At 34.5% G+C, this 26580-nt stretch overlaps 1 protein-coding gene across 7 annotated transcripts in view; it reads right to left on the bottom strand.

Annotated features, from left to right (window-relative positions):
- The window catches only part of STXBP5L (syntaxin binding protein 5L), a 364746-nt gene that overhangs the window by 168013 nt on the left and 170153 nt on the right, over positions 1-26580 (bottom strand). For all 7 annotated transcript variants that reach the window (XM_060298126.1, XM_060298127.1, XM_060298125.1 and 4 more), the window contains 5 exons: positions 14473-14551; positions 11104-11258; positions 6000-6072; positions 2693-2840; positions 1710-1777 (listed from right to left, as the gene is read on the bottom strand). In XM_060298126.1, coding sequence (XP_060154109.1) covers positions 1710-1777; positions 2693-2840; positions 6000-6072; positions 11104-11258; positions 14473-14551 — 523 coding nt within the window. The remainder of the gene's footprint in view (positions 1-1709; positions 1778-2692; positions 2841-5999; positions 6073-11103; positions 11259-14472; positions 14552-26580) is intronic.

The following is a 26580-nucleotide window of genomic DNA, read 5'->3' as shown; positions in this document are numbered from 1 at the left end:
TTTTAGCAACTCAAGAGAAAGAAAGCCTATTGTATTAACCCGTATTTTTGCTTACTGTGTTCTTCCTTCCTTCCTCATATTCCAAGGTTCCTTCTTTTATCATTTGCTTTCTGTTTACAGAATTTCCTTTAGCCATTCTTTCAGAGTAGTCTGATGTTGACATACTCTTAGTTTCCCTCATTTTAGAATGTATTAATTTCTAATTAATTCCTGGAAAATATTTTTGCTGGGTATATTATTCTAGGTTGCCAGTTCTTTTCTTTCAGCACTTGAAAAAGATTCAGGTTTCCTCTGGCCTCCATGGTTTCTAATGGAAATATGCCATCATTCAAATTGGTTTTGCCCTGTCGGTGAGGTGTGATTTCTCTTTTGCTGTTTTCATATTTTTTTCCTTGGTGTTTAGTATTCAAAAGTTTGACTATGATGTGTCTTATTGTGAATTTCTTGTGGTTCGCTCACCTTCTGCAATCTCTAGGTTCATGTCTTTTGCCAAATTTGGGAAGTTTTCAACCATTATTTCCTTATGAACTTTTTAAGCTCTGTTCTTTCCTCCTTCCTCACTGGACTTCCATTGACAAAAAAGGGGAGGGTATATGGCTCCTCATTACTGCTGGGCAGTGCTGGGAATTCTCTCCCCACATTATCTCTGTCACCACAGGTAAAGAGTTTCACTACCATTCAGCAGGGTTAAAAGTCCCAGCACCCTACTCAGCCTTAGCTCAGTGTCAGAAACTGACACCCCCTTCATGCGCAAGTTGAGGCACCTTATTATGGCCTGATGAGGGTGAAAGTCCACGCTCTCCACTCAACCTCTGATGAAGTGGGTAGGGGTGGAGTCATAGTTTTTTTCTGTGTTGGTTAGCTATAATAGAAAGATTATTTTCTAAAAGTTTACTGTCTTTATAGGCGTCTCCTTTCCTCACCTTTTGGCTAGAGAGAGCTAGCTTTCGTTGGGCTTTTTAAGTTTGTGCCTGGAGCTCCAGGTTGCCAGCTTCTTCAGCTCCAATTCTGGGATATATGAGGCAAAAAGAAAAGCCAGGAAACTCACTTCCATGTCATTCCTTGAGTCTTTGGGGACCTATCCAGTCTGACTTCTCTCCATCTTTTCCAGTCATATTATAATAATATCCAGGGGTTTTAATTGTACTTAGTGGGAAGAATAGGGAAAAGTACATCTATTCCATACCTCATAAGCAGAACTCCTTATGATCTTTTAAGTCTTATCTTTATCTGTTGCTATGTTTCCATTTTCATTCCTAACATTAGAGCATGAAATGGGTTGCTATAGGAAGTAACAACATTTCCGGTGCTATAAGTTTTGAAGTATACTTTAAATAGCCACTTGATGGAGATACAGAGCACTGATTCCTGGATTTAGATGGAATCAAGAGATATTGGTAAGGGCCTGTCTAAGGCTAATAATCTATGATTTCTACAGAAATTCTTCTTTGACTAATCTCTCATGATTTTTCTCTCTCTGACTTTCTTCTGGTCTTATAATCTATACTTACTTATTTTTGTTATATGTCTATGTTTTCAATGATTTGATTTTATCTTCTATAAAGGTTATAATCTTTGGATAGAAGCTGTGTCTTATATTTTAATTTAAACTGTCAGCATTCCTACAGCACAATTATGGGAAAGTGTGAAAATTCAATGAAATCTTTTTGATGATAAATTGATAAACTCATAAATCACATCCCACTTACCCAGTAATAATAATTTCTGGATATGTCTGTGTGCCAAGGTTCCAAGCTCCTCCACTGATTGGCCACTCCTAAACAGATTATGTGGGAAGAATTTATAAGTTTTATTTTTTAAATTTAAATAACTTAGAAATTTAAAATAAAAATATTTTAAAATAACAGTAAAAGTTTCACTTAAAAATAAATAGCTGTTAAGTAATGAAGAATGAAATGTGTACCTATTTTTTAACTCCTTCATTGAACAAACAATTCCAAATGCAAAATTTCATATCCTTTAAAAATATAGATTTTAACAGATATTACCATTCATATTAAAAATGCAAAGAAGTATCTTTAATCATACAAATGTGGTGTTGCTACATCTTCCATGTAGTCTATGTACCTCCAAGCTATGGTGGTGCCATTTAACACAAAATACTATGTAAATTGTGCCCCCTGGAGTTGTCCATCTCAACAGTCCTGTTCAAATAACAGAAATCATAATAGGGGGGTCTATTATAATTGTAAGTATTTGAATCCTGTGGTTAAATATAACAAAATGGAATTCTAGAAAGTTATTTAATGAAAGTCTTTGACAATTATGTCTTATTAACCATTGATTGATAAGAAATAACTAGAGAGAGTTGACTCCTGAATTTCTTAAAACGTAATCCTTCACCTAAAATAATCAAAAGTAACATCTTATGATTCAAGCATATGTTAGTTTAAACATATATTTAGTATATAAATATATATGATAGGTAAGTATATCTTAGTAGATAATTGTATACTTTTTATATAAGAAATTTATATTCTCGTAGACTTAAAGCTATGTAGCATTTAGGAAATTTGAATTTCAGAAATTATGTCTTTTATAGGTGCCAGCTTATGACTTGAAAAGAATTTAGTTCAAGTTTTCTTCTACGGAAAGTCAGAAAATAACAGAAAAAAGTATGATCATATGATATGGATATGAATACAAGAAAATTTCTAATTGTTGCTTTTACCTTATTACTGTATCCTTGTTTTTTATGCTTGACTCCTATAGAGTAGAGCACTAGAATCAAATCTGGTGGGCAATCAGCAAAGTATGCTGTGCACGTAACTGGTGATTCATGAATGTCCATGGGATATGGATTTTCAAAGATAGGAAAGCTAATAGATAAAGATAATATATTAGTGTCATTTTGCACTGATATAAAAATGAAGTAACTTTTATAAAACAAACCCTAAACTCTTCTAAATATTAATTATATTGAATATATTTCACATAATTGTTTTTTAAGCATCATAAAACAATGATCACCTGAATAAGAATTCTCTTTTAAAAATATATATCTATAAAATGTAATATGAATACTGGTAGAATTTTACTTGAATAAACTCATTTTCTTTCCAGTAATTTCAAAATTGCACAGTGATATCACTTTCTAAAATGGATAGACTAAATTATGTTAAATTGAAAATATGTAGCAAGTTGACTTATCAGTCAGTTATTAAAACATTATCAACTAGGTACTTTATCTACATACAATTTTATCTATATATTTATATAATACAAGTATTAAAATATCTTAGAAAATTTTACATGCTCTCCAAGGGACATAATACATAGGCAAGTATTTTGGTTTTGTATTTTTATAGGGAGTAACTGAAAGTTGTGTGTGCAATGTAGGTATGTGTGTGATTACACATGTTTAAGATTGTTTCCTATGTAAACTAGAAAACAGGGGAAATGCAGACCTATGGCTGTAGTAAATTTCATATCCTCAAGCCATATATCATTTTTAAAAGGGGTATCAGTAAGAACCAAATTAAGAATTCTTAGAACCACAATATATTGTACACTTCTCATGTACCAGATGTACCAGGTACTGTAGTAGATGGAATGGAGTATTATTCTATGCTGCATCCGTTCTCAGTCTGTGTGATCATGTTACTTCTGATACAGCGTGCTTTTGGGGGGTGGGGAGGACTATTAAAAATAATTTTCCCCATATTATAGGAACTTAATCAGAAACTTAGTTCAAACACCAGAAAGAGTTTGGTGTGTGTGTGTGTGTGTGTGTGTGTGTGTGTGTGTGTATGTGTGTGTTGACAGCGGTTCTCTTCCCTCCAATCTTAATGGTTTCCCAGATAAGAATAGTAGTATATGCAAAATCACATGGAAAGGAGAAAGTTGTGTTTAATAAATGGCAAGTAGTTTAAACTGAATGGATCAGAGGTTCCCTGTTTCAGAGCAGAAATTATCAGTATTTCTGATATTGAAGAATTAGAAGTAAAATAAGTGCATCACCTTAAAGATCAGATCTACAATTTGGGATTTGATAATAGCAAGAGATTACAATGATAGACTCCTGAGAAGGTGAACAATATCATGGAAATGTTTGGGGAAAATAACTTTATTATATTGGCAAAGAGTAGAAAAATGACATTTAAGAAAGAAATAACTAAAAATGTATTACAAAAATTTACATGTGAAAGTGTGAACTGGTTGTTGTAGAAATGTAAACAAAGATGTAAATCCAAGAAGAGGAAAAATTTTTAAGCCCTAATGCTTGCTTTCATGTAGAGGATTAACTGGAAAAGAAGGAAGGAAGGAATAAATTAATTTGAAAAATGAGTACAAAGCTGCAATTTAATTGTTAACATTAAACATGGCTAAAAGTAACTATTTGGAGGGAAAGAGAACATGTTCAGTTTTTCCACATTAAACTTCTTGTAATAGACAACAAAATAGGAATGTCACATAGATTTTAAAACATGGTGCTGAAGAAGGCAAAATATTAGATAAAAACGTGCAAACAAAACGTCAATTCACATATTTATATAAGGTAATGAAAAGCATAAGAATTAGTGTATAAAAATAGTAACTTTTATGTTATATGTATTTTACCACAATAAAAAAGTTTTAAAAAGAATAAATGTATATGCTAAAGAATGTGAGTATTAAAGACAAAGTATAGTGGGCCTTGGAGGATGTTAGACAATTAGACAAGGTATGAGGAACCAACAAATATGGCACAGAAGGAAGAGGTGACTACCAGTGAGATCAGAAAAGTATATTTTAATAAAACCTATATTAGAACTTAGAGAAAGAGGCATAAATCCACACTCGTACACAAAACTTAATCAGGTTTTATGCTGATAAATACAGCAGCTAGGCAGAATTCAGTTATGGTGATATTATGGACCAACCCTATTCCCTTTCAAAATATTGAAATACTATGTGATGCAAATTATCACAAAGAAGAACTTTGGCTCTTACATTCACAAACTACACTGAGAGTAAAACTCAGACTGTACTTCATCCAACAAAAATTTATTAAGAACCTACTTCATGTGGAGACAAAACCTGTCCTTCATGAGGCCTACAGTCTAGTAGGGAGACAATCTTTAAAACAATAACAAATGGAAAATTTCATCTGTGTCAAAGCTATGAAGGATAGGAACATGGATCTAAGACAGCCCTTAATAGGATATTTGACCAAATTATACAGATAATGAAAGATTTTCTTTAATGAGGAAACGATATCTGAGTTGAGATTCTTATAGATGTTAGTAAGGAGAAAAAGGAATGGAAGATTATTTCATGCAGAGAAGAGAGAATGTACAAAAGCTCTGCAAATATAACGGGCTAAAAAATGATCAGTGAGTCTAGAACAAAGAATGAGGGAAAATGAGCTTCATGCCTATCATCATTGATAATGAAAATATGTAGCAGGAAGACAGTGTTCATCAGTTTCAAGTCTACTTTTACTGTACATGTAAAGTAGTGGAGAGCACCACTCTAACAGCAATATTTAATATTTGTTTCTACTGCCCACAACATAATGAAAAAGAAAAGAAAGTAAAAGAAGGCATCTATCATCTCTTGCCTCGAGATCCTGATCTTCTGTATCGTCTGCCACAGTAGTTCAATAATACTTTTATCATGTGCCATTTTTCTTTAGTCAATAGAGCAGATGGACAAACAGTACATTATGTAATTTTTGTAACAATTGTTTTTTGCTTAGGGAAATAGCAGAAATGTGATCCATTTTATGTGTTTGGAGTCCCCAAAGGCATCTTTTTAAACATTAGGTGTTGCCTTGAAAATATCTTACAATATTCTCAGTGTCCCCTAAACTCTCCTGGTTTAGTTTTCATTATTGAACCAAATTACATTTTTATAATTCTAGCAAAACAATATTACACATAAAGAATATTTACCATCTAAAGAATTCTAATGCCAATTATCTATAATGTCCTCCTATATTTTAATTGCAATAAATAGAGTCTAAAATAGTGTTAATCCGTACATGGACAACTTACTTGCTTTGTGTCAGATCAACTACAATGAGATCTTTCTCCAGAAGTACAGCAACGGCATAGGGTTCTTGAAATTCTACAAGTAGAAAAGAAAAATGGAAAAGTTTTCATATTTAACATTTTATAAAATCAACAAACTTGTATTTCCTTTATCTCCTGTATAAATGTTATTTAAATGATTTGAGAAGACCAAAGTATGAGCTAAAATAAGAAGTAACAAAGAGCACTTTTTAAAAATATATGTTGTCCATTGTAAAGCAATTATACTCCAATAAAGATGTTTAAAAAAAAGAGAAAAAGAAAAACGTGGGACTCAAAAAATATATATATATGTTGTGTTTCTCAAACAATGTTTAAGACCATTATAGGAAACAAGGAAAAAATGAGAAGTTGCATAGCATAGAGTTAAATATTATCTCAATAATCATGATAGTAGTAGATTATTTGAAGAGAGTGAGTCTGTCACCTCCATCTCACATTTATCTTAGTCTTCCATAACCTTCCATTTCAGATCTGATTTCATGCCTACAGGAGATATACTAAGGAAACAGTTCTGCTTCTCTCAGTTGTGATACATATTCACCTCCCTATGAGAGCAACACTCCTTATACTAAAAAAATTACTTTCAATTCAATGTGATTTAACAGGTACTTAAAGACTTCCTACTATGTGCCCAGGAGTATATATCTCAAAAAATCAGAGTATGAGGATAGCCTAGGATTTTCAAGTTCTTAAAATTCAACCCTTCCTTTCTCCCTTTCTCCATCCTCCCTTCCTTCCTTCAAGATGTTTCAGAAACTGTCTTAAGAACAAAGGATATATGGGGAATAAGAATGACAAGGTCTTTGTTCTAATAAAGTTTACAATCTAGGGGTACATACAAACAATGAACAAGTAAACAAATAAGATTAATTCAGAAAGTAAAGTGAACTATGAAAAAAATAACAAGGGTAATAGTATAAGAAATGACTTCTGGTTGGTGGGGGAACACTAATTTAGTTATAGTGGTCAAGGAAGACATTGCTTTCCATCTGTAATAAAGGACTAATAAAGGAAAGCCACAGTTACAGTGTTAGCTCAATTTAAGGAAAAAAGTATTTACAAAAACATTTTACATACATGGTATTTGATTCTCAGTAGCTAGAGCATGTATCATCATTTTTTCATTTCATAAAGAAAACTGGAGTCCAAAGAGGTTATGAGATTGGCACAACGTTACAAAACTAGTAAGTTATAGACCTGAAACTTTAATGCATGCTGTTTTCATTATACCAGCAGTTTCTACTGGCTAGTTTAAGAGGTATTTAATCCTAAACTCAACAATCACTTGGCAGGAATTTTGTATTCAAGAGTATTCAAGTCTTGAATGGTAAATTAAAATAGATGGCCTTCACAGTCCTTCCAGTCCTGAGAAGCTACAGAACCTATTCATATTTATTTTTTAAGTCACAAGCTATGAGAGAAAAACTAGAATCAAAAAAACACAAAAGAACAAAAACTGAGGAGTCTGACCTTGTTTGGGTGCATATTTATACAACAGTATACAGTCCTCAAACTATTTGCTACTCAAACTTTTTCAAACTGAGGCATTTCCCCTCTTCTCCCTTATCTCTTAGAGCTGTTTTAAGTTTTCAACATTATTTCAAAACGTTTTGGGGTTTGGGGATTTTTTTGTTTGTTTTTCAGTTTGAAGAATACTACTAGTTTCCTCTTTGTCTTCTCATCCCTCTCTAGGAAAATCACTGGTTGGGAAGCAATGGCTACAAAAATAAAACAGCTGAGACATTGGCATGAATGAGCAAAAGTCTTAAATAAATTTTTATTTTAGGTAATAACACCTGTTTTAGATTATTGTTTCTTTTCAAATAATAAAAACTGGTAGCAAAAGTTTCACGTTTGTAGAAGTACTTGGTGTGCTGTGGTAACCACTGAATAAAAAGATTTCTTGTGGAATCAGTGTTAGGTTCAATTTGTGTCTATTATTTATTAACAGTTTGATCCTAAGCAAATTAGTTAACTTCTTTGATTTTCAATTTCTCTACCCATTGAAATGGCAAAATAATACTACCTTAGACTGTTAATAAAGATTAGATGTATATAAAAATGTTTGATGCAAAGGCTGGCTTATAGTAAGTACTCAATATATGCCAACTGTATTACTTTTTTTATTAGATTGGTTGTTTTTGAGCAGGCTCAGCCTTTTAACCCTAGCCCCCAACAAGATGGAAAAGCTCTATCATAAATACTACTTCTCTGAAGAGAAATGCATTATTTATGACACTTGTAGAAGACCAGATACAATTAAATATAGATGCAAAACTGACAAATTCGGAGTATAGTTGGTTAGTTACTCTGGGCAATGCCCCCTGAGATAAGAGGATTAGGTATTTGTGTTCTTTGAGAAATAGGCTGAATTGTCAGATGTCACAAATGATTCAGCAATATTAAAAACTGTTAATAAGTGTATTTTGTTTAACATATGCATAACACTTATCATTATGTGGCTATAAAGGAGATTAAAGTTCCATATTTACTAATATGGAATCATAATCAAAATACTGTATACTGTTAAGTGAAAAAAGTGTGATACAGAACAACATATAGAGTATGCTGTCATTTGTATAAAAAAGATAATGCATATATGCATACATTATTTGGGGAGAATACATAAGAAACTTAGTAATAGTGGTTGCCCCTGGAAGGGCAGTGAGAAAGTTTTCACTATATACTGTTGTGTATTGTAGGGTTCTTTTCTGGCATTTTCATGTACTATTGTTTTAATCAGAAATAGTTAATAAAATACACTTATATTTTACCGAGTAAAGTTAAACTATTTCTCCCAGCTCCTAGTAAGTAAAAAGTTCCATCCTCATTACCACTTCTCTGAAAAGCAAAGTAATATATGTGGCTTGGAAGTGATTAGGCTTGGTTACAGTACATTTATAATTTGTTTAACATTATTAGAAACTGTCCTAACATCTCTACTGATGTGCACAAATGTATATACACATATACCTATAGTGTTTGATCTTGGCAACCGCACATTTTCAGTTTCTATTACTGATATGCACACCTTTTTTCTTGAGGCTCCTTAGTAGAAGGCATTTTCCTAAGCTCAGCTTTTGGTCCTCTGTTCTTTCTTTCTTTCTTTGTTCCTTTATCATTCATTCTCACAACTCCAAAGAGCATCTATATTCTGATGACTCAAAAATAAATATTAAAGACCTTTTCCCTCTCCTTTTCTGCTCTCTAAACAACTCTACTGACTCAAACTTATTTTTCTCTTTCCAAGAACTCTTATTACTTCATATGAAACCACTATTCCTAAAATGTTGTCTTTGACTCATCTCTCATATCACTCCCTAATCCAGTTGTTGACCAAATTCAATGGGTTTTCATCTTCCATTCCTACAAGCAGCACTCTGTTTCAGATCTTGACCATTTTAATGTACACTACCACAAAAGCCTCCCAGTTGGAATCTGAAGTTTTAGATTTCAGGGTCTCTCTCTTCAAACCCACACACTAGAACATTGCTTTCTTTCACTTAATATTTCCTCAAAATTCCTCTGTAGTTCCCTATTTCCAAATACCTACAAAAGGCTTTCAAATTTTTCTCTGAATTGATCTCACTCTAGCAAAACCTCACAATTTCTAAAACCTTTACTCAATATTATTTTCAAGGCCCAAGTCATTCTTCAAGCCCTATCTAAATCCTACTTGTTCCATGAAGCTTTGCATGAATATTGCAGTCATCGACTACCTGACTAGCCTATAAATTGGTACATTATTTAAACTCTGATTCGTATAACTCAGCGCTTAATTAAGCCATTATGTTTTTTAAACTTAAGTCATAACTATCTTCCTCATGTGGCCAGATTTTCTGATTTGACATCAGAGATCAGTTTCATACTTCATCCATATTCTCAACAAGTTCTTGTCATACTGAGGCCATAGAAGCATCCAATAAATATTTGTTGGTTAATTTACAACACAAGTAATCTGTCTGCCCCTGGAAACTCTGGGAATAAAGTGCCACACTGATTGTTATTTTATATCACTTTATTTCAGTTTTTAAATATGAAACTCAATAATTTAAAACAATGAATACATTTATAATAAAACTAATAGCTATTTATCTTCATAGTTTATAAGGTATATTCCCTTTGGCCTTCCAGTAATCATGTGGTATCAATATTATATTCTTTCTTCAAATGATTAATCAAACTTGTAAATATGAAGTGACTTGTCCAAGGTCACATAGCTAGTAAGTGACAGAGCTAAATCATAAGCCCAAATACTCTGTCTCCAAGTACAGTGCTCCTTTCCCTACATCTATGTTCCCTCTTGAAAATGTAGTAATATATATATATACATACTACCTTTTGTAATCATAAACTCATATTTCCCTTTTTATATTTCACCCTTCTCCATTTTTAGATTCCATTATTAAAATATTTCATCATTAGATTCCATTATACAGTTTGCATATAAGTTTAGACTGTTTTTTTATGTTTACGAAGTCTTTATATTTGGGATAATAAAAATACATAAGCACCTCTCCTCCCAAAGGCTCTTCTAATTATTTTCAAAATTGGAATAAATCACTAACCATACATCAGCAATCCTAGAGTAATCACAGGTGCTACAGTTGCATCTGAAGCAAAGCCAGATGTGAAACAGATGCAGCACCACCAGAGTTACAGATCACTGATATCAGGTAAGTGCTTTAACTTTGATTGGCACAGGATTGGGATGGGTGGAGCTGGCCTAGGAAAGGCTATTAGGAGACCTCAGTTTCTCCAAGTGATTTCACCCCGGACCCTGAGTGGACCCTCCCAGCTCAGCTTCCACCATCCTTATCAAAGTTTAAAGCACTTACCTGATATTAGAACCTGAAACTCCAGCACTGTTGCACTACATCTGTCTTACTTCCATTTTCTCAAGTAGGTACAGCTGCAGAACCTGCTCCAGCACCTGTAGCTCACCGTGTTGTATCACAGTCGATATCAGCTGCTAAAACTAAAAATATTTAAGCTTAATTTTGTTAGGAACTTATCATTTCAAAAATGATTTTTCAACATTAATAGTTTCATTTTAGTTACTTACCATTTGGATAGGGTGTTTCACATAAAGTTAGAAATTCAACAATAGGATGATCCATTTCAAGCACTGTAATTGCTTTTCCATGCATGATGGTTAAACTTGGTCTTCTGCAAGCTTTGTCATAGGACAGCCCACCAGAAAATATTATGAATGGTTCACTACAGAGGAAAAAAAGTTAATGAGACTGAGTTCTTTAAAATGACACAATCTCACAGTATTGAGGCAAAAAGGAATGGGCTTAGTAGGGATTATATACAATAATTTGACAGAGAGTAAAAGCCTTTCCTGGCCCCAAATATCTCACCCAACAATTTACTATTCTACCATTTCCTTTTTTCTGGATGTATATTCTCACCATTAAAATTACTAATGAATCAATCTAAAGATGTTGAGGTGAGATGGGGGAAAGGCAGTGAGGTTGGTGAGAGGGGAAGATGCTGACTGACTCAACAGAACATCTTCACATATATTAGTTGGTTACCAAACTCTAAATTACTACTATTAGAATATTAGGCTATGTTACTTTATCATATTAACCAGTAGGCATGTGGGACCCCAAATCACTAAGAAATAGAGGCAAATTTCAACATGAAATGAAATGTGACAGTGGCAAGCCCAGAATGGTAGAAGGTAACATGAAAAGTCTACATAATAGAGTTTCTGTGGGAAAGGGTTATGACAAACAGATGGAGAAAACGAATATATAACGGGAAAATGATTCACCAAAAGTAAATGTGACCTTCTTCTCAACTTTACCTAGGGTCAGCCAGTTCTATTTAGCTTGTAAAACTAACTTCGAACAAATTTTTTCATTTCTGTTAACTGCAGGTTACAGTTAGATAATAGAGTGGGGCTGAAATGACCATAAAATATCATAGCTATGAAATATCTCCAAAAGTTTTCATTTTCCTTTTCTCAAATATCTGTATCTCTAGTATATGTATATAAAAGAAAATGTGTGTTGATATGAAGTATTTTTCAATAAGACCAAACTGAAAATACTCTCCAAAATTTTTTTAAAGGAACTAGACACTTTTATTGTACCAAATTCCTTGAGAACATGTTTCTCTAAATAATTCACTTCTATCCATCTACTAAACTGAAGAATCTACTTGTTTCTAGAACTCACTCCATAAAATTTCCCTTTCTTTTCCATTTTGTATCATACATAATACCAAACATTATCAAAGGGACATTTGCTAATCTTATGCTGGCTATGTAGTAACAACAAAAAACCCTTTTAAAAAGTTTCCATCAAAACCTACATATAAAATGCCTTCACTACTTTTTATTTAAAGTTCTGTCTTAATATTTTCATATAAATATTTGTGTTGTAAGCTAAAAAAGGGAAAATGCTCTAATTTATTTTTTTAGATTCCATATATGTGCGTTAGCACACAGTATTTGTTTTTCTCTTTCTGACTTACTTCACTCTGTATGCCAGGCTCTAGGTCCATCCATCTCATTACAAATAACTCAATTTCATTCCTTTTTATGGCTGAGTAATATTCCATTGTATTTATGTGCCATATCTTCTTTATCCATTCATCTGTTGATGGACATTTAGGTTGCTTCCATGTCCTAGCTATTGTAAATAGTGCCGCAATGATCTTAATCATTATTTTAAACTGCCTTGCCTTGAATTCTTGATTTCTGAAGTACATTTTCTTCATGTTTACCCTTTTCTCCCTTCATCTGGCACCATCCTATCTTCCATCCCTTAAATCCCATCTCAGGCATCTCCTTTCCTAAGATGAATTTCAGTGATTTCTCTCTTCACTGTTGTCCTCCCTACTCCCTTTAGGCAAGGTTAGCTGTCCTTTTGCTGTGCTCTCATAGTATGTCTCTATAAAAGCACCTTACATGTTGTATAGAAACCACGAGTTTATGGGCTTACTTCTGGTACTAGACCATAACAGGTTCAAAAGCAGGCGGTAATTTCTATTTCAGTGTGCCAAACAAATTGCTCAATGCACATTATGCAGTAATAACTTAATACATTTTGTTTTAATTGAATTAAGCTACATATTGTTGAGCACCTCATAAAAAATACATTTATATATAACAAAATACATGTCATAAAGTCCATGGATCATGTACTTTATCAGGGAAAAACCTCTCACGCCTTCACATGAACCTCTTCATTCTCATTTTACAAACTAGGGTTTCAAATTTCTTAGTCTATAGCAAATAAAAGACTAGATACTAGTGGATAAACACAATGGAAATTAGAAGTCCCAAAAGCCCAAAACTGAAGGATAGAGGAAAACTTTCAAAAACAAATACATACATGAAAAGAAAAGAAAAAAAAGAAACCACAAGCTGCTAGGAACAGTTAATAAGTGTGAAGTGGTCAACTGCTTCAATAGTCCTTTAAGTGTGACACTGTATAACAATGGATGTAAATAACATTGAGCCTGAAGACTCAAGCAAAGTTTAAGTTATAAACACTGATTTAAGAAGGAAAAGAATATATGTAAAATATTTTCATCCATAATGATTAAATTTTAAGTGTTTTAATACTTTAGTTACAATAGTAATAAAATCATGATGATTTTTACTAGTCATACATAGTAACATTAGGCTGAACTAAAGAGGTATTGATCCATCTATCTACTATACCTTGAGAAGAGCAGCTATAAGCAAACATTAAATGCACCTATGACAACAGGAAAATATTCTAGTGTGAACATTTAAGTAATATAAAGTAGAATTATCCAATTTAGACTTAAAATAAAACTAAGGTCTAGGCAAGATTTGTAATTATGGTAATTCTGGATGAGAGTATTGCCACTAATAATTACTGTAAGTATAAACATTGCTGATGCATAGGATATGGCTGCTGTATATACAAGATAAATTTCTATTAAATATTATTTTTTATTTAATTTTCTGTATCTTAAAATTTAGCACTATTGTATTATGGCAATATACATAAATGTTTACCTTCACAACTAACTATAGTCTTTCCAACTTCAGAATGTAAGATCCTAAAGTACAGAGACTTGGTTATGTATTTAATTCATGTGTAATACCAACAGGTACATAGCTTCTGCTGTTTAATAATGTTGAATGACTGCTGCTTGTAATTGCATGGCCCAAAAGCCCTATATTGTTAAAATTAATGTATATAATACTCATCTGAATATTCATATAAATTTTAAAATAACTGATTTGCTATTTATAATAACGTTGACATAATACATTTGCCACTTGAACAATAAGAAATCTGTTATTATCAATGAAGAAGATTCAGCCAGTTAATATAATTATGTAAAACTTTAAACAATATATAAACATTAAAGGTTATCTGAATTTCTTGTCTCTGTTTCTTACATATTTTCCCATAACTCTCAAAGTAAAAATGCATACCTGTTTCTACAGGTTTTGTATTCTACTTTAAGAATTGGTTTGCAAGATTCAGATTTTCTTCCTTCTCTTTGAGTTTTTCCTAAAGAAAGAAAAAGGACTTTATTAAATATGATTTAAATTCTACTAACCCATGAGAATTTTAAAAGCTTAATTAAAGGAATATTTTTAAATGTAATTATGTGTTTTTCATAATACAATAAACACATTTCTACGCATCCTAACATATTTGTTAAATTTATAAACAATTTGTTGAACCCTAATAATTGACTGTTATATAAACAATAAAGTTATTTGTAAACATATTTGTATTGCTTCACATTCTCCATGTATAAATATAGTATCATATAAAGTTATCTTAATTATTTAAGTTTCAAGATAAACAACTTCAGAATTGAAGACATACACATACATACTTATCTGCATAATGAAATGTATAATGAAAATCCATACTAGGCTGAAAATTTTACCTATAAAACAAGCAAATCCCTTTCTTATGCAGAAAGATTTGCCATTTAAAACTTATGAAAATCTTTGCATTTTCATCAAATTTATTTAAAGGAAAGTCCATTAGACAATGAACACTGATGGTATATTTCATGATTTTTTAAAATTTTAATGATGTCCTCTATTTGCATAAAACAAAAATAATAGTTTCTTATAAGGGAAGGATTATGTTGTTTAGACTCCATAAGAGTCTAAATGAAAGATCAAGAAGAGTTGAAAATGGAAATAAAGCTGCTTCTGCCTATAACATACTTATCTTTCTAGTTATGATTTTACTTATAATTCTACATCTCATTTTGATAAAATTCATCTGTTTTTCAAGATATGTTTGTTTGTTATTTTAATAAGTACCCTATTTATTCTTGTATTGCCATAGCTGTTTATAGACACAGAAACCTATTATGTAGATAGATGTTTACATGCATATAAGTTAAAATTTCAGAATGGCAAAGCCAAATCCAACTAGGATGTCAGGACAATTTTATCCAATTTGCTTAACGGGCTATCAGCATAGAATACACCTTATCTGCTCCATGGCATGCTTTCTGAAATTGCCTTCTCTTTCTTTTATGTCAACTAAAGAGGCAACCCAATAATAAAATACTGGTCAGTATCATTCACATTGTGAAATAGGATTAAAAGTATCTATATTATATGTGAAAAAGAAGTGCTGACATTAACTGTATTATATATGAAAAACAATTGCTGATATTAAATATAGATCATTACAAAGAGACAACTTTGGCTCAGGGACTCACTCTGAACAGTGGTCTTAGAGGTGAGGAACATCTAGTTGGTGATTACTAGTTTTGATAAAGAATGGAAATAGAGAGAACTGAAGGAAATGACAGAATCAGCAAAGAGACCCATTCTTCTCAGTTGATGTTTTTTCTATCCAGAGCTTCTCTAATAATCGCCAAACCATTAGTTGACCAAAACAGTATATTTGCAGTTGTTTATATATATGGGACCAACTACTATTTTTCAATCAATAAACACCACTATCATGCACTGATTTTAGTAGAAAAGAGTAATTGTTTAATTAATTAATGTTTTACTTCAATTTCCAACTCTAATAATTAATTTGGGGGTAAAGCTTTTCTGTTTTGATTATATTCATTGCCTGTCAGTAATTGAAATATGCTTAAATGTCATGTTGCATAAAACATTATCAACAACTGCATTTATTGCTTTTCCTTATGTTCAGAGTACTGTATTAAGTGGGAAGATGCAAAGAAATAACTAACTACCAAAAAGCTTAAAATTTACTAAACTGAACAAAACAATTTTTGAAAATGACAACACGCGGTACCATAAACAAGTGATAGACATGAAGTGTTGTAGGAGTTGAGAATAAAACTGTGGCTTCCTTTTACAACAGACTTACCTAGATTTTCACAGAAGACTTCCTAGAAGCTAGATTAAACATTAAAAGATAGAAGTTGGCTAGGAGAGCATAAGAAAAGACATGAAGGCAGAATGTGCCTAGTATGTTGAGAGAATAATGGATAAGCCAAATTGGGCAGATTAAAAGATTAATGTCGAAGAAGAGTACAAAAAGGCTGATGAGGTATGATGAGCCATACAATGGCAATCTATAAAACTGATTTGCAGTATAGACAAGGGAGAGTCACTGGAAGCTTTCAAGTTGGGAAATAATATGTGTAAGCAATGCCTCAGAAATATTAATATGGATTTATTTAATAAAGAAATTTTGAGGATGTAAGATACTGATAATGGAAAACAAGGAGAAGATAATCACAACTGTGCAGGAAAAACTGAAGAAAAGTGAACAGTCTCAAAGAAAAGTGGGATACTATTAATCACACCAACATGTGCATCTTGAGAGTACTGGAAGGAAAGGAGAGAAAGGAGGAGAAAAACACTCAGAAATATTGGTTGAAAATGTTCTAAATTTTTTGAAAAGCATTATTTATACATCTAAGAACCTCAATAAACTCCATGTAGGATAAAATCAAAGAAACCTACTCCCAGACACATCAAGGTAAAAATGCTAAAATCAAAAAAAAATATATTGAAAGCAGCAAGAGGAAAATGATTCATTGTATACAAGGGAGCCCCAATAAGATTAATAGCTGACTTTCTTACCAAAGACAATGAAGCCAAAAGGTAGTGGAATGACATACTTAATGTACTCGGAAAAAAAACAACAACCCTGTTAACCAAGAATCAAAGTTCATCAAAATTATCTTTCAAAAATGGAGGTGAGGGCTTCCCTGGTGGCGGAGTGGTTGAGAGTCTGCCTGCCGATGCAAGGGACACGGGTTCGTGCCCCGGTCCAGGAAGATCCCGCATGCCGCGGAGTGGCTGGGCCCGTGAGCCATGGCCGCTGAGCCTGCGCGTCCGGAGCCTGTGCTCCGCAACTGGAGAGGCCACAACAGTGAGAGGCCCGCGTACCGCAAAAAAAAAAAAAAAAAAGGAGGTGAAATAAAGATGTTTCCAGATAACAAAAACTGACAGAATGTGTTGCTAGCAGAGCTCCCTTTCAAAAAATACTTAAGTTCTTCAGGCTGAAAGAGAGTAATATGAATCTACACACACAAAAAAAAGATTACAAGGAAAAGTAATTAACGTAGATAATTATAAAAGACAGTATAATTGCATATTTCCTCTCCAATCTTAACTGGTTAAAAAAGCAATGTAAAAAGTAATATGTATATAATTGTAATATGGGATATATAATATATTTGAAAATAATAACACAAAGAAGGTGTATGGGAACAAGGTTACACTGGAGGAAGAAAATGACACCAAATGGCAACCTGAGTCCACAAGAACAAAGGAAGAGAACCACAAATCAGAAGCAGAAAGGCTAATGTAACAAATTTTATACATATGTGAGTTTGTGTATATATATATATATATATACACACACACACACATATATATATATAATATATACCCTTGACTAAATAACAAATGGGTGAAAGAAAAAAACAAGAATATTGTAGAACAGTGTATGCTACAATGCCATTCATACAATGAACAGTGTTCACAACATCGTTCAACAAGTGTAGAACAATGTAAAATACAACACATCAAAACTTCTGAGATGAAGCCTAAGCAGAGCAGAGAGGGAAATTTATACCTACGAGCAGCTATATTAAAAAAGAATATATGAAATCACTAACCTAACCATTCACCTTAAGTCACAGAATAAAAGAACAACCTGAAGCTGAAGCAAAAAGAAAGAAAGAGATAATAAAGGTTTGAGCAGAAATTAATGACATAGAAAAGAGAAAAATATAGAAAATCAATTAAACTAAAATTTGATTCTCTAAAGAGATCAAGAAAATTGACAATCCTTTAGCTAAACTGACCAGAAAAGAGACAGACAGAGATAAAAGACTTACACACACACACAAAAGATGGAACATAATTACCTATTTCAGCCTGAAGGGGCTGGAGTGTGCCTTAGGCTGCAACTGGGGGTACGCAGGACAGAGCCCAAGTCTCCCATTGAAGCCCCATTGTTAGTGTGTGCAAGAAGGGAAGGGTGGAGCCCCACCAAAACATGCTTGCAGTGGGCACAGCTCTGCCTCTGTGAGCTCTGGGAGTACACAAGCACCATGGGCTGTCCACACTCAGAGGCAAGGCTGAAATCTGTGCTGATCCCCAGGAACCGCACAACTTTCGAAGCGGGGCTGAAATTTGAGCAGTGTCCTGGTGGCTTTTGAGGTTTTATGCCATCATCTCCTTTGTAAGCTCAGTGCCTACGGAACATTCGAGCAGACTACTGGTACTCCTGTGGCTGGGTGGATCCAGCATTAGCAGCTTCCAGAACACACAGAGGCAGGGTCGAGGTGTGGCTTGACTCCATAAGTCTCGGCTGGTCCCAGTGCCTGATTTCAGTGGATCTGTGCCAGCATATCTATGCTGGTGGACTGGTGAGCACAGCGCCTGAGAGACATCTGGGCTGATTGCTTGCATTCTCAAGGCTGAGGCAGGGCCAAGGGCAGTGCCAACAACAGTATACTTTGTGAGCCCACACAACAGGTAATGGGCTAGACCACAGAGCGCACTTCCCAATAGACAGCTCCTGTGGAGGAACACTCAGTGGCTCTTCTTCCAGTGGAAGTGTTTCAGTCCCACCTACCTCACACCACAGCTTAGAAACGGATCAGGAAGCTTCTACTCCAACAGTTGGGGAACAGACCCTACCCGCAACAGGGCTGTGTAAACCACAGAGCAAAACGGAGGCCCCGCTCAACATCCAGTGCAGGCTCTGATCACCCCAACACCAGCCACACCCCACATCAAGAGGATAACAGGCAGCACACACTGAGGAAAGCCAAGGAAGGCATCCATACTAAAAACAGCCCTCTAACCAAAAATATTAGACTCACACAGGCTAGACAGGGAGGGTCCCACATAAAAACAGCCCTTCAAGACCACAGTAGATAACTGTTTCTCCTAAATTCGTAGAGTCACAGAAATATAAAATGAAGAATCAGAGGAACCACTTCCAATTAAAAGAACAAGAGAAATCCCCTGAATGAAAAAACAATTAAACAGATCTCTCCAGTCTACCAGATCCTGAGTTCAAAAAGGATGTAATAAAAATACTGAAGGAATAAAGAAAGGCTATTAACAGAAATGCAGACCACTGTAACAAGGAACTAGAAACTATAAAGAGGAGCCAATTAAAATTAGAAAACTAATTTGCTGAGCTAAAGCAATAAATACCAAACTACATAATTCAGAAGAACGAATAAGTGATTTGGAAGATTAGAATGGAAATCACCCAGTCAGAACAACAGACAGAAAGACAAATGAAAAAAAAAAACAAACAAAGTGAAAGCAACATACAAGACCTATGGGATAATATAAAGCAAACAAATTTACACTTAATAGGGATCCCAGAAGGAGAAGAAAGAGAAAAGAGGATTGAAAATGTATTTGAAGAAGTTACAAATAAATTGGCTGAAAACTTCCCAAATCTAAAGAAGGAAATTATATCTAGGTACAAGAAGTACAGAGGGTCCCAAAAAACATGAACCCAAATAGACCTACACCAAGATATATTATAATTAAAATGGCAAAAGTTATAGTTAAAGAGAGGATTCTAAAGGCAGCAAGAGAAAAACAAAGAGTCAGTTACAAGGGAACCCCCATAAGGCTATCATCTGATTTCTCTACAGAAACACAGACCAGAGGGGAGTGGCAAGATATATTCAAAGCCCTAGAAGGGAAAAACCTGCAACCTAGGATACTCTATCCAGCAAGATTAGCATTTAGACTAGAAGGAGAGATAAAGAATTTCTCAGATAAGCAAAAACTAAAGGAATACAGCAATACTACATGTAACCCAAAAGAACTATTGAAAGGACTTATGTAAACAGAAAAGAAGCAAGAATCTATAGGAAAGAGAAAATCACAGTTGGAAAGCAAATCACTTTAAAAAGCCAGTACATAAATTTTAAAAATAAAGATAAAAAAATTTGAACGTGATGAAACTACAATGAATAGCAAAAGGATAAACATGAAGATGTAAAACAGTGCATCAAAATAATAAAATGTTGAGGAGGGGTGTAAGAAAATGGAGAATTTTTTAAAAATGTGTTTGAGCCTATATGACTACAAGTCTAAAGCAAGTAGGTATAGTAATGGGTTAATACACTTGAAAAACACTAACCACAAATCAAAAACATAAAATAGATTCACAAAACCCAAAAAGAACACAAGCATAATACAAAAGAAGATTATCAAACCATAAAAGGAAAGAAAAACTAAAAGAAAGGAACAAAACAGAAATATAAAATCAACTGGAAAACAAGGTTTAAAATGGCAATCATCAAAAATTACCTTAAATGTCAATGCACTAAACATTCCAATCAAAAAGCATAGAGTGGCAGATTGGATAATAAAACAAGAGCCCACAATACGCTGTCTATAAGAGATTCATTTCAGGGCTAAAGACACAGACTGAAATTGAAGCGATGGAAAAAGGTATTTCATGAAAATAGATATGAGAAGAAAGAGAGTGTAGTAAAAAGAATTCTACACCATGACTAAGTGCTATTTATCCCAAGTGTGCAAGGCTGGTTCAACATTCAAAAACCAATTGATAAATCCATCATATCAATAGGCTAAAAAAGAAAAACCACATCATCATATAAATAGATGCATAAAAAGCATGTGACAAAATCCAACACCCATTCATGACAAAAACTCTCAGTAAACTAGAATGAAACTGAGCAGGACCCTGAGAGGCCTTCTCAGACACAGACACCCCACTGTGTCCCCTGCCTTTTGTTTGTAGAAGAAGGTTTAGCCTCTTAGGCCTTTGCCGAGTTCCAAAGAGCAACTTTAATTAAAGAAGTGAGAAAATACAGGAACAAAGGAAAACCACCAAGCAAGACAAAATAATATTAATTAGCCATAAAACATCATGAGGATACTTAGCTCCTCCACAAGAGCCATAGATAATATTTAGAGCCATATCCTTAAGTTGTTTTGCAGATACTAAAAAAAACCCACCAGGTGGAAGAAGTTAACTGCATGCTGACAACCAGCATGTAGACCCCAGACTAGCTGGAACCAGAAAGTTGATGATCGAGATTTTAGAAACATCACCCTGTTATGTCACCATCAACCAGCCAGAGCACAAGCTGATCATGTACTCTGCAACCCTCTCCCACACACTGTCTTTAAAAGCCCTAAAGGCCAATGGGGAGTTCAGGTCTTTTGAGCATGAGCTGCCCATTCTCCTTGCTTGCCCCACATTGGGCGCTTTGCAATAAATACTGTACTTTTCTTCACAAAAACCCAGTATCAGCAGATTGACTTTACTGCACACAGGCAAGTGTACCCAAGTTTGGTTCACTAACAGAAATAGATGGGAACATGGTTAACTTGATAATACCTACCAAAAATTCTATAGGTAATATGGTACTTAATGGTGAGAAACTCAAATCTTTCCCACTCAGATTAGGAACAAGGCCAGGCTGTCACCTCTCACTACTGTTTTTCAACATTGTACTGAAGTTCTAGCTAATGAAGTAAGACAAAAATATGAAATAAAAGGTATACAGACTGGGAAGGAAGAAATAAAACTATCCATCCATAGATAACATAATCACCTATGTAGAAAATCCAAAAGCATTGACAAAAAATCTTCTGGAACTAAGAAATGATTATAGCAAGGTTGCAGGATACATTGCTAATATACAAAAGTCAATTTATTTCCTATATACCAGCAAAAACTAACTGGAATTTGAAATTGAAACACAATACCATTTACATTAGCATCCAAAAAAATGAAATACTTAGGTATAAGTCTACTGAATATGTACAAGATCTACAGGAGTAAAACTAAAAAACGCTGATGATGAAATCAAAGAACTAAATAAATGGAGAGATATTTCATGTTCACGGATAGTTAGACACTATATTGTCAAGATGTCAGTTTTCCCAATGTAGTCTATAGATTCAATGCAATCCCAATCGAATTTGGGATTTTGTGGATACCAACAAACTGATTTTTAAAATTTATATGGAAAGGCAAAATATCTAGCATAGTCAACACAATACTGAAGAACAAAATGGGAGGGCTGAAAGTACCGGGACTTCAAGATTTACTATAAAGCTAAAATGATCAAAACAATGTGGAGAAAGATAGACAAACAGATCAATACAACAGAATAAGGATCCCAGAAATAGACCTCTGTAAATATAGCCAACTGACCTTTGACAAAAGAGCAAAAGCAATACAATGGAGCAAAGACAGTCTTTTCAACAAATGATGTTGGAACAACTAGACACCTACATGCAAGAAAATGAATCTAGACACAGATGTTACACTTTTTACAAAAATTAACTAAAAATGGGTCATAGATCAATTTGTGTAAACACAAAACTACATAACTCCTAGAAGATAACATAGGAAAAAACCTATCTGACCTTCGGTATGACGTTTTAGATACAACACCAAAGACATAATCTATGAAAGAAATAATGGGTAAGTTGGACTTCATTAAAATTAAAAGCTTCTGCTCTGTGGAAGATAAGAGAATTAAAGACAAGCCACAGACTGAGAGAAAATATTTGCTAAGGCACAGCTGATAAAGGATTGTTATCGAAAATTTACATAGAACTCTTAAAAGGCAGCAATAAGACAACCAACCCAACAAAAAATGAGCCAAAGGTCTTGACAGATACCTCACCAGAGAAGATATACAGATGGTAAATGAGCATATGAAAATATGCTCCACACCATATGTTACAAGGGAAATGCAAATTAAAACCACAATGAGATACCAGGACACATTTATTAGTATGGCCAAAATCTGGAATACTGACAACATCAAATGCTGAAGAGGATGTGCAATAACAGGAACTCTCTTTCATTGCTGATGGGAATGCAAAATGGTACACCGCTTTGGAAAACCGGACAATTTGGCAATTTTGTAAAAAACTAAACATACTGTTACCATAGGATCCAGGAATTTCACTCCTTAGTATGTACCCAAAGAAGCTGAAAACGTACATCTACACAAAACTCACACATGGATGCTAATAGCAACTTTGTCCAAAACTGCCAAAACTTGGAGGCAACCAAGACGTCCTAAAATAGGTGAATGCATAAATCAATGGTGGTACAACCAGATAATGGAATAATATTTGGCACTAAAAATAATGAGCTATCAAGCCATGAAAGATATGGAAAACCTTAAATGTATGTTACTAAGTGAAAGAAGACAATCTGAAAAGGCTACATATTGTATGATTCCAACTATATTCTGGAAAAGGCAAAATTACGGAGAAAGTAAAAATGCCAGGGGTTGTGGGGGAAGAGGGTGAGAGAGAGATGAATAGGCAGAGCATGAGGATTTTTAAGTTATTAAAACTACTTTGTATGATACTAGAATGATGGATATAGTCATTATACATTTGTGCAAATCCACAGAATACACAACACCAAGAGTGAACCCTACGGTAAACTATGGACTTTGGGTGATTATGATGTGGAAATGTAGGTTCATCAGTTATAACAAATGTACCACTTTGCTTGAGGATGTTGATAATGGAAGAGGCTACTCATGTGTGCAGGGCAGGGGGTTTATGGGAAACATTTGTATCTCCTTCTTAATTTTGCTGTGAACCTAAAACTGCTCTAAAAATTGTCTTTAAAACTAAATATATCAGTAGAAGGACATGTGCTCACTCCCTCTTGCGAGAGCACCGTAATCACAAATAACTGCTGAACAATCGTCAACAGGAAGACACTGGAACTCACTAAAAAAGATATCCCACATCCAAAGACAAAGAAGAAGCTGCAATGAGACGGTAGGAGGGGTGAAATCACAATAAAATCAAATCCCATAACCACTGGGTGGGTGACTCACAAACTGGAGAACAATTATATCAGAGAAGTCCACCCACTGGAGTGAAGGTTCTGAGCCCCACGTCAGGTTTCCCAAGCTGGGGGTCCGGCAACTGGAGGAGGAATTCCCAGAGAATCAGACTTTGAAGGCTAGCAGGATTTGATTGCAGAACTTCTACAGGTCTAGGGAAAACAGAGACTCCACTCTTGGAGGACACACAGAAAGTAGTGTGTGCATCAGGGCCCAGAGGGATGAAGGAGTGAACCCATAGGAGACTGAACCAGACCTACCTGCTAGTGTTGGAGGGTCTTCTGCAGAGGTGGGGGGTGGCTGTGGCTCACCAAAGGGACAAGGACACTGGCAGCAGAGGTTCTGGGAAGTACTCCTTGGTGGGAACCCTGCCAGAGTCCGCCATTAGCCCCACCAAAGGGCCTGTAGGCTCCAGTGCTGGGTCGCCTCAGGCCAAACAACCGACAGAGAAGGAACTCAGCCCAACCAATCAGGAGACAAGCAGATTAAGATTTTAATGAGCTCTGTCCACCAGAGCAACACCCAGCTCTACCCACCACTAGTCCCTCCAATCAGGAAACTTGCACAAGCCTGTTTGAGAGCCTCATTCACCAGAAGGCAGACAACAGAAGCAAGAACTACAATCCTGCAGCCCGGGGAATGAAAACCACATTCACAGAAAGATAAAAAAATGAAAAGGTAGAGGACTATGTACCAGATGAAGGAATAAGATAAAGTCCCCCAAAAACAAATAAATGAAGTGGAGGCAGGCAACCTTCCAGAAAAAGAATTCAGAATAATGATAGTGAAGATGATCCAGGACCTGGAAAAATATGGAAGCAATGATTCAGAAGATGCAAGAAATGGTTAACAAAGAATAGAAGAATTAAAGAACAAACACCTAGAAGAATTAAAGAACAAACAAACAGATGAACAATACAATAACTGAAATGAAAAATACACTAGAAGGAATCAATAGCAGAAAAACTGAGGCAGAAGAATGGATAAGTGACCTGGAAGACAGAATGGTGGAATTTACTGCCATAGAACAGAATAAAGAAAAAAAAATGAAAAGAAATGAAGACAGCCTAAGAGACCTCTGGGACAACATTAAACGCACCAACATTCGCACTATAGGGGTCACAGAAGGAGAAGAGTGAGAGAAAGGACCCGAGAAAATATTTGAAGAGATTACAGTCGAAAACTTCCCTAACATGGGAAAGGAAATAGCCACCCAAGTCCAGGAAGCGCAGAGAGTCCCAAACAGGATAAACCCAAGGAGAAACACGCAGAGACACATAGTAATCAAATTGACAAAAACTAAAGACAAAGAAAAACTGTTAAAAGCAACAAGAGACAAATGACAAATAACATACAAGGGAACTCCCATAAGGTTAACAGCTGATTTCTCAGCAGAAACTCTACAAGCCAGAAGGGAGTATATGATATACTTAAAGTGATGAAAGGGAAGAACCTAAAACGAAGATTACTCTACCCGGCAAGGATCTCATTCAGATTCGATGGAGAAATCAAAAGCTTTACAGACAAGCAAAAGCTAAGAGAATTCAGCACCACCAAACCAGCTCTACAGCAAGTGCTAAAGGAACTTCTCTAAGGGGGAAACACAAGAGAAGAAAAGGACCTACAAAAACAAACCCAAAACAATTAAGAAAATGGTAACAGGAACATAAATACAGCCGTATTTCTTATCAGACAAAATGTTTTAAGACAACAAGCATTATTAGGCATAGAGATGATTTACAAAATGACCAATGGTTTTTTACATCCTAAAAATTCTAAACTTGAATAAATTAATAAAATAAAATTCTCCTTCTGAGAATAGGTAATATAAATTTGCAGTGCACAATAGCATTTTTAAAGCAGGTTTCTGGTTGGCAGTTCTCAGGTTACTTTTATCTCCCTTCCTAATAAGCACTAGTTTTGATGCAGGCAATCAAGTTTTACTTTTGTGCATTTTTGAAAGGTAGAACTTACTTCTTGTTAACTAGTTTCACTAACTGTACAACCACCTTGAGTACAGGCTTTACACAAGTGTTTCTTATTAGACTATTCACCTCGAGTAGGCCTCTAGGTTTTACCTACTCCCCTCCATTCTACTCCATGGAGCCTTTGGAGCAAACGTTCAAGTTTGCATTTGGAGTATTTGTATTTGTTGATTCCAAAACCTACCAAAAAACTACAGTAATCAAGACAGTGTGGTGCTGGCATATAGATTAATGGAATGGAA

The sequence above is a fragment of the Globicephala melas genome, chromosome 4 (assembly GCF_963455315.2).
Source record: "Globicephala melas chromosome 4, mGloMel1.2, whole genome shotgun sequence".
Lineage (NCBI taxonomy): Eukaryota > Metazoa > Chordata > Mammalia > Artiodactyla > Delphinidae > Globicephala > Globicephala melas.
This window is presented reverse-complemented; position numbering and strand designations above follow the sequence as displayed.